This window comes from Monocercomonoides exilis, assembly GCF_001643675.1.
Source record: "Monocercomonoides exilis strain PA203 chromosome Unknown scaffold23-1346700, whole genome shotgun sequence".
Lineage (NCBI taxonomy): Eukaryota > Preaxostyla > Oxymonadida > Polymastigidae > Monocercomonoides > Monocercomonoides exilis.
Window position 1 is genome coordinate 146,489 of NW_027150568.1, and position 9,392 is coordinate 155,880.

The 9,392-nt window shown below is 40.1% G+C and overlaps 1 protein-coding gene across 1 annotated transcript; it reads right to left on the reverse strand.

Moving 5' to 3' along the window:
- Nucleotides 1-89: 89 nt before the first annotated feature.
- MONOS_3518 (uncharacterized protein) lies at nucleotides 90-8,908 on the reverse strand. Its single transcript, XM_067873523.1, has 2 exons — nucleotides 8,877-8,908; nucleotides 90-8,807 (listed from the first exon to the last, which is right to left on the reverse strand). The coding sequence occupies exon 2, from the start codon at nucleotides 8,707-8,709 to the stop codon at nucleotides 781-783; it is 7,929 nt and encodes a 2,642-aa protein (XP_067727082.1). The 5' UTR covers nucleotides 8,710-8,807; nucleotides 8,877-8,908; the 3' UTR covers nucleotides 90-780.
- Nucleotides 8,909-9,392: the final 484 nt, after the last annotated feature.

Genomic DNA, 9,392 nt, shown 5'->3' on the forward strand with positions numbered 1-9,392 from the left:
ATTTGATTGCGACTGATTCTACTTTTTCATTAAAAAATTTTTTCAAAACAATTTTTTGGAAGAAAACAAATTATTATTACAATCGAACTTGAAATCTTTCTTTTTGAATCGATTTTTCATTTTATGCTGTTCGAATGCACTTCATTTTTTATAATTGAAGCAAAAAAACAACAAATATAATATTTCAGAAAAATTGTGAAAACAATGAAAAACCAATTTCAATTTTTTGATTGAAATAATTTTCGTTTTTGGCTTGATTATAACAGATGTGAAAACAACCGAGTTATACTGCATATATTCTTAATGCTTTCAAAATATGGATATTTTCAGTAATTCTTTTTCATTCCAAAAGATTAAACCAAAAAAGGTATTCTCCAAACACAAAAATGATCGCATGGTTTTGTATCAACATCTGCAAAGCATGCTTGAAAATTATTAGTGTGGAAGGACATCTTCTGGATTGCTGATGCAAACAATAAAATGAAGCAGCAGCAATGAAAGTCCTTGGCCAAATAAATAATACTCAAAATGCATTTCTCACAAACTGTTGGAACATAATCATCCAATCATCAATCAAACATCAAGAAAACAAAAAAATCGAAAAAAAGAAGATAATTGAAATGAAGCCAGACAGCGCAGTGGAAGATGTGCACTTGTACAGCGCCTTCGTAAAGCAACCCAAGCACACTCCCCCACACGCCCGCAGATGCTTTTATCGTTCAGTTCTTTTCTTCCATTTCCATCCGAATCCAAGCTCTTTCTATATTTTTATTTCAACTTTCATTTGCCACTCAAGCTCTCTGTTCCTGTGCTTTCAATCATGATGTTGCTTTCATCTATCGTGTCATTGTCTCTGTCACTTGTTTTGTTGTCTCCTTTCAGACCTTCAAAGCTTTCATATATTGCATCCGATTGTGTTATCATCATCGCTGCTCCTGGCATCCGAACAAACATCTCCCTCCGAAAATCCACAACGCTCGGCCGATCCTCTCCTGCACTCAACAGACATCTCCGAGCCACTTCTTCAAACTTTCCACTTCTCATCCTCTGCACATCCGGCCTCTCCCCATTTGCAATCTTATCTCCAGCTGTCTCTGCATCATACTCCCCAAACGGGATCTGCAGCGTCAGGCACTCCCACAGCATCATCCCAATCGAAAACACTACGGATTTTTGTGTCGCTTTCATCTTCTTGTTCATCAGAAGCTCAGGTGCTTTCCATCTTAAGCATTCATTTTTGTTGTCTTTATCATCCTCAAAGGCAGATGAGGGCAAATAGTCCTCCTTCTCCTCCTCATTACCATCACTTGCAGATGTCACAATCGTGGTTGACGAGATTGAGGATGAATCTGAATCATCAGATGAAAAATCTGAGTGGAGAGCAATGCAGATCACCATGTGTTCAGAGAGCAGAACAATATGAGGGCTCAAGTTTGATAAAGAGGGAAGTTCATCTTCCTCATCCTCAAATGAGTGGAGAGCTCCATTCGCCACCCAGAACATGATCTGAGATGCTGTTTGCTCCCTTTCCTGCAAAGTGCCAATAGCCATTTCCTTCTTCTCGTTTCTTCCATGCAGCAACATGAACAGCGAGTCTCTCAGATCCACAATCAGCTTTTCATGTGGAGACGAGCAGGCCATTGCATCCACCAGATTTGACATCGATGAGGTGGTGGGGCACAGACTCTCCGATCGAACAAATGTTGTGTCTGTGTCTGAAGTGTCTGTCGTGGAAGTGGATGAAATGGATGGTGATGGTGATCTCTTTCTTGTCTCTTCTTCCTCAATTTCCTTTTCCTCAACCTTTTCCAGTGCCCATTCTGGGATCTTGTCTGAATCTTTTCCCAGAATGTATTCTGTTGATCCGCTCTCGCTCAGCAAATACTCTTCTGACTCCGAATGCGCCATCTTCTTTCCACACATCCTCCTCTTTGCATTCTCCTCGTTCTTCTTCTCTGCCTCTCTTTCTGCTCTTCGCCACTGCTCCTCAGGCGACATCTCCATCGTCACCATCTCAATCAGCTTTGGATCCTTTTTCACTGTGTCTTCCACAATTATCTCCAATTCTTTTGTTCTTCTCTTTTGCTTTCTCCATCGAACAACAAATATTATAAATCCAATCAAAGCAATAACAAACAGCACTGCAAATATCACAATCACAATCAATGCCCATGAAGACTTTCCTTCTTTTCCTCCTTCAACGAGATTTCCATCATCTTTTGGCTCAGTTGCACTTTTGTTCTTCAGGACAAATGAATCAGTTGATGATGGTTTATCAGCGCTCCCAAACAGAATATGCACACTCACTTCTGCTTCACTTGCCACCCCTTCAACTGTCTTGACAGGAACAGACCCATGCACCTCTTCTTCGGATATGAAACCGCTTTCATCAAACGAATACTTCTCAACCACCTCCTCATCCCCAATCGCTGCAACTGTCTTGAACGAGAGGTTGCACGGAAGGAGAACTGATCCTCTGAACACAACATCCACCACTTCCCCTGACTTTTCCGATGACACACTCTCCACCCTCGGGATGAAAAACGCAGATGCTCTTTCTCCTGCTATCCCTTCCAGTGTGCATCCTTCATTCAATATCCACAACGATGTATTTGGCAACACTCCATCCCCTCCTTTCAAGCTCGTAACTTTCAATTTAGCGGAGCTTTCACACAAAACATTCCGCCTTGCCGATACATAATTCGCTATCGACGGGTTGTTGTTCATGAATTCCCCTTTTTCAATCTCCACACTTCCACCTGACAACGAAAGCCCGCCTTTCTTCAAGTTGCTGATTGTTGTATCTTTCATCAGAGCATTGCTGGATTGAACATCCACAACTGACCCATTCCATTTGCAGATCTCTTCCATTCTGCCATTTCCCCCCCATTCTTCTCTTGTCTCATCTTCAAAACCTCCAAGGAAGCTGCAGGAATCAAAACCCACATCAACACAATTATCCACGGACACAATCGATCCTTTCTCCTTTGGGCTCAAACACTTTCCAAATGAACAGTTCAACAGAATAACATTTTTCACCACATTCTGCATTTTCACCACACTTCCACTTCTTGAGAGGGCGATATTCTGAATATCCAACATTTTCATCTCCACTCTTGCTCTGTTTCCAACTTCAATCACATTTCCCTCTGATTCCAAATTATCTATTCTTGTTTCTGAAATGGTTGCTTCAGATCCCCCAACAAATTCTATCAAAGGCACACACAATTTCATTCTCGTGAATGCACACTTGTCCATCTCCAGTTCTCCCCCTTCAACTGCCATTATCGTGCTGGAAATGATCAATTCAGTTGTGGATGACAAACATTCGCATTCTCTCATCATTGTTGTTCCGTTCTTCACTTTCATTATGTACCTGTGATTTGCTTCGTGCAACTCCCCAAACTCAAACACACACCGCTCCACAACACACTCATTCACAAACACAATCACACTCCCTTCATTTCCCATCTCTTGAATTGTTGCATTGAAATGGACTGTCGCCTTCATCTTCTTAATTGACTTCACATTCAAATCTCCAATCACACATTCTCCTCCAATATCTCCTTCTTCATCAATAAAAATCACATTCATTATCGCCTTTTGAATGTGATCCACGCTGCAGCTGATGCTTTTGCAAGGATTCATCTGCTCTCCACACTGTCGCATATCCCTCCCGTTCGCATTCACAAACACCTGCTGCCCATAATAGAATGTGATCAGCGGGATCAGATCAATATCTGTTTTCTCTTCATCGCTTCCACAAATCGAGTTGTTCGACTTCAATGACTCCTGGCTGAAGTCCAATGAAAACAATTTTTCATTGATCTGCTTTTCAATCCGGTTGCATCGGATGAACACGTCCTTCCCCACATACGCATCATTCATTGTGAATCTTGTTCTTTCAATCATTATTCCTAAAGGTGGTGCATCTTCTGTTTCTGTCTGTGCTCCATCCAAACCAGATGCATCTATCATCAGCCCTCCTCCTCTCCCCTTCACCACTGAGCACGAGCACATCCCAAACATGCAACCACTCACTCTCAACTCACTCTCTCTGCTCTTCAAACTCACTTTCATCCCTCCTCCCTCTTCGCTCCACTCACTCAGACACTTCGTCATCACACACCCTTCCATCAAACATCTCATTCCACATTCAAATGAACCAGCACTCACAATTGTGGCTCTGTTTTCACTGCATGTGATGTTTGTGAATGTTGAGCTGTTGATGCTCAACAACATCACTCCATCTTCATCCACATTCTCTTTATTTCTCAACAACGTTGCTTCTTTCAATGATCTTTCTGATAAGAGAGCAGATTCACTGATTGATATCAGACTTCTTCCAGAAACACTCGTGTCACTGATCGACAGATTCATCACATCTGCCACTTTCACATCTGAGGACAATTCCATAAATCCTTGTAACAAATGGAATTCTTTCATAGCACAGTCTTCGATCGCCACTCTCCCTCCATCCACCATCACCAAACAGAAATTCGTTTCTTTTGAAGCATCCTCACTCACAAATGAGCAGCTTCTCACAAAAAGTGCCCCACCCCCTGATGATGATTTGATGAATGCCAGATGATGAACAAGCACATTTAGTAGAACAAATGAAACATTCATAAACGAGAGAATCACTTCTGAGGCAACCATTGCTTCTTCCATCTCTTCTTCATTCTCTTCTTCAACCCTCAGCACTGTTCCATTTTCTTCTCCTTCTATTGATATTTTTGGTGTGTCTGAATCTGTCTGAATCAAATGCAATGAATTCTGAAGAATCACAAATTCAACAATTATCACATGTGATTCACTTCTTCCAAGTGTTCCATATCTCAGCGATATCAAGTGATTGATTGATGAGCATGGTGCTTCTGAATACCCACACCCACTGAAGTCTCCTCCTTTCTCTTTCGAAACATAACCTTTCTCGCTCCAATTTGACCACAAATACACAACCAGTGGAATCACATATCCCTCTCCTGTTGCCTTCCTCTCCCATCCACACAACTCATCCAATGATCCCAGCTCCTGTGGACTCATCTCCCATTTGAAATGATCATCGTTCACAATTACATTCAGATCCCATCCCGAAATAAACACATTCTTCCCTTTCCAGGCATTGCACCCCTCAAATTCCATTCCTTCCAAAACAAATAATCCCATTTGATTGGGAAGTTCAACAAACATCCCTCCTCCCAATCCTTGCGCCCCACTCTCACCTTCACCAGATGACACTTCACATCCTTCAAACTTCACCTCCTTCATCTTCAAGCTCCCTCCATTTCCAACTGCTATCATTATCCCACCTCCTCTTCCATTTGAGTCTGCTTCGTTCTCTGCCTTGCAACTATCAAATGTGGTTGACCCATTGATCACAACCTCTTCATCTTTGCCGATCGAAATTTTCATTCCTCCACCGCAACCGTCTTTCTCCTCAACACCACATTCACTGAATGTGCAACCAGAAACAACGATAATAACAACAACAGAAACATCTCCATCCTCACTTTCACTTTCACTTTCCTCACGTATTCTTTCCAAACAGCTTCCCCCTCCAGTTCTCCTCGTTATTCCAGTGAGAACACAATTCGATAGTTCAGCAATACCATCTCCAGTGCATTTTATAATTGAATTTGACAAGGTGTTTATTGGACCTTTGTTCGAAAAGCCTGTCATGTGCAGCTCTCCTCCATCGATATGAAAAACACAGTATTCAATTTCATTTGGAAAGTTTCCAGCGAAAGGCTCAACTGAACAATCACAGACACTCAAAACATTTGAAGAGGAAAGGACGAATGATGAGGCAAGAGAAAGAGTTGATGGAAGAGAAAAGCACATATCTTTCAGCAATGCTCCTGATGAAATACAAATCAAACAATCTGAGTCAAACAGAGGAGAAGGCACAACAACATTAACGGCAGTGTCTCCAATTGATCCTGTCACATTCCAAAAATGTCTTTCCATCACAATCTCTTCACGGAGCACAAATCCATTTTTGATTCTGATTGTTCTTGTTTCATCCCCATACCACACCCCAACCACTTTTTTGATCGATGAGCACGGATACCGCTCCATTCCACATCTGCTGAAGTCCAAGCTTTTCTCTCCTCCCACAAATCCAACATCCCCTGCTTCCATCAAAAATGGAAGAAGTGGTGCACACTCCTCCCGGCACCCATCCTCATATCCCAATAAGTCACTGTCTATCATCCCCTCACACTCAAAGCCAAATGTGGCCTTGTTCACAACATCTCTCAAGCACTGTGCATTAACAAATATATTGTTCCCTTTTTCTGCTTGGCAACTCTCAAAAGAAGCACAATAGATACAAAAAGAACAACCCTCATCAACAACATCCAAATAAACAGCTCCACCGTATCCTCCAACTCCATTTCCCTTCCCCACACAGCTGCAATTGCTGAATGTCACATTATCAACATTCTCATCACCACTTTCACTTGAGATATTCCCAATCTCCATCTGTGAGCCTTCATTGAGCTGAATCCACATCCCTCCTCCACACCCATCCTCACATTCACAATTCCTCATCATTCCTCCTGAGATATTCATCTTCATCCCATACACCAGACTCCCACAAATCACACTTCCATCTCCACTCATCCGAGAAATCCCATTAACCTCGACTCCCTTCATCTGGAAAGATAATGAGTGCTCTCCCCTGATCTCGAATGCAGAAACTGATGAAAATGATATTCCACTAATCTCAACAGAGTCAAAAATGATAGATCCCATCTGGATGATCATAAGTGATGCTGATAATACACGTTTTTCATCGTTTGTCAATGAAGTGATTACACACTCACACATATTCAGAACTCCTTCTTCTGCCAGCACTTCCATCAGATGAGACGATGGATTCTCTCCACAAACAAATGTCATGTTTCTGAAACTTCCCATTCCTGTTCCAATGGCCACCAACGATTCTCCATTTGGTGATCTGTTGTGAACAATCACTTGTGTTTTATCTTTTCCATCAAACGATATCTTCATTTTTCCAACTTCAACTTTGTTTTCTTCATAATCCCCAACTTCAATGATCACTTCATTGCTGCTTCCATCAGTATCCAGCACACTCATTCCATATTCAATTGTTTTGCATCTCCTTCCATATTCATCTCCTGCCCTCACAAACCCACAGGCCATGTGATCCAGTCCTTCCATTGAGTTCACAAACACTGGGTTGAAGTGGATCTTTGGAATCCAATTGTTGTATTCTGTTGATCCTTTGACCACTCGATTGCTGTTTGCACTTGTGCTTGAACGACAATGCACAAACGAATTTTCATTGATGTTTGTCCATCCCTCAACAACATAAACATCATGTCCCGGATTCACAGCTGTGTTATTCGAAAAAAAGCAGAACAATGTTGGTGAATCATTGATTCCTGTAGCATGATTCCAGCATACACCTGCTCCATTATTTTCGCTGAACCCACCACAAAACGAACAATCAGAAATCACAGCAGTTCCATTGTCAAATAACCCAACACTTCCACCTCCACTGAATTCCGTTGTGTTCTTTCTACAACAATAAAAGTGACAATTTTCAATAATCCCTTGATATTCATTGTGCTCAATCAATATCCCACCTCCAATATGTTTTGTTGAACTGTTCGAACAATTTGTGTTCTTCATCGAAAATGTTGAAACAAAAAAGAAATCAATGCAGCCCGATGATGCTTCTGCAGCGCCTGAATCAAATTTGGATGAAGTAATTTCAAAATTTTTACCACCCGTTCGAGAAGAAATTGCTCCACCACACCAAGTGCAATAGCATGAATAAAATTTGCACAGTGTCACATTTATCAGTCCAGAAGATGTGAAAAGTATTGCACCACCATTAACTCTCGATGAATTTTCAGTTGAAAGGTTATTGAAATCACAATCCACAAATGTTGCATCACCTGAGTCAACAACTTGACTTTTCATTGTCTTGTTTCCTATCACTGGATCTGCATTATCTCTCCGAATGCATTGAAAATAACTCGAATTCCAGGCGAAGAAATGATGATATCCTGAACGCATCCCTTCGACCAATCCTCCACCAAGTGGAGAATCCACTTTCTCGACAACGCATCCAGTGAAAGAATAATCATTTTTCGAGTTGCCCATCGAATGGTAATTGTTTTGGATTCTTGCGCTTTGTGAGATATTCGAAAAATGGCAGTTGAAAACTGATATTTTCCAAATGTTTGCGCTTGCCAAAAGAGAAGTTGATCTTCCAAGAAAAAATGAAGAAAAATCTGAATCAATGATTTTCAAGTCTTTTTTCATTTTCTCTGAACTCGTTTTTTCACAACCAACAAATGGTTCAATAATTTCTCCAATTTCAGCACTCAAATAAGAAGTGTTGCTCAGAATCAAATGACCTTCATTCAGTGTGAATAAATAATCACTTGATGCTCCATATTGATGGATTGAACAACAATGAACAAGAACTGTGGACAAGTTGTTGATGAACATGAGAGATATGCTCTCTTCTTTGAAAAAGGACAAATATTTCATTTCACAACTCGAATTTCCAAAATTGATCATCGCCATCACAGTGGATCTTTGGTTGCGAAAAACTCTTTTTGAATCACCAATTGTCTTTAACTGCCAACTCTCATTTAATTCATGATTGTTCAAATCCTTTAATTCTCCTCTTTTTTCTTTTGAAAAATATCCTCTCTGTTTTTGCATCAACCTGGGTGTTTCAGCATCTTTATCAGTAATTTTGTCTTTATTCACATTATCATTTGCATTGAAGCTATGAATATTTAATCCATCAAGAATTTCGCCTGAGCGGTCGTAGAATAATTGTCGATTCAAAATATGTTCATTTGGAGAACAGACATCAAATTTCAAACCATTGGCCTCATGCTTGCCAACAATCTCAAAGCTGATTAACAAGGCTATCCAGACAAACAAATGCAGCAAACTCATTTTGAAATTTAATATGGGCTTTGAGTTTTTTCAATTTTATTTTGCAATAATGTCATATTAATCAGTGCTTCAAAAGCACCTCAAAGTTATTGTTGCGAAAAATGTGACAGACCATAATGATTTAAATTGTGATCAATGTTAATAAAAAATGCGAAGATTTCTTGACATTTGCTTTTTCTTTATCTTGCTAGATAATAATTGGACAGAGAATAATGATGGATTTTCTATTCAAAAAATTATTGATGAATGCGTTTGTTTGTTTGTATTTTATTTTTTATTACGAATATATCGTGAATGTGAAGCAAAATTTTCATTTTATAACTTAAACATTGCTACAGAAGGTTGAAAATCAGTGTCTGCATCTCTTAAAATGCAACCACAAAATAATGAGCAAACATCTATCTATTTTTTCAAAGCAATTCTTTTATTCGAGAAGCAAT

What these genes read in the sequence shown, in the direction of transcription:
- MONOS_3518 (XM_067873523.1), bottom strand. Translation starts at nt 8,709, where the DNA reads ATGCAAAAACAGAGAGGATATTTTTCAAAAGAAAAAAGAGGAGAATTA.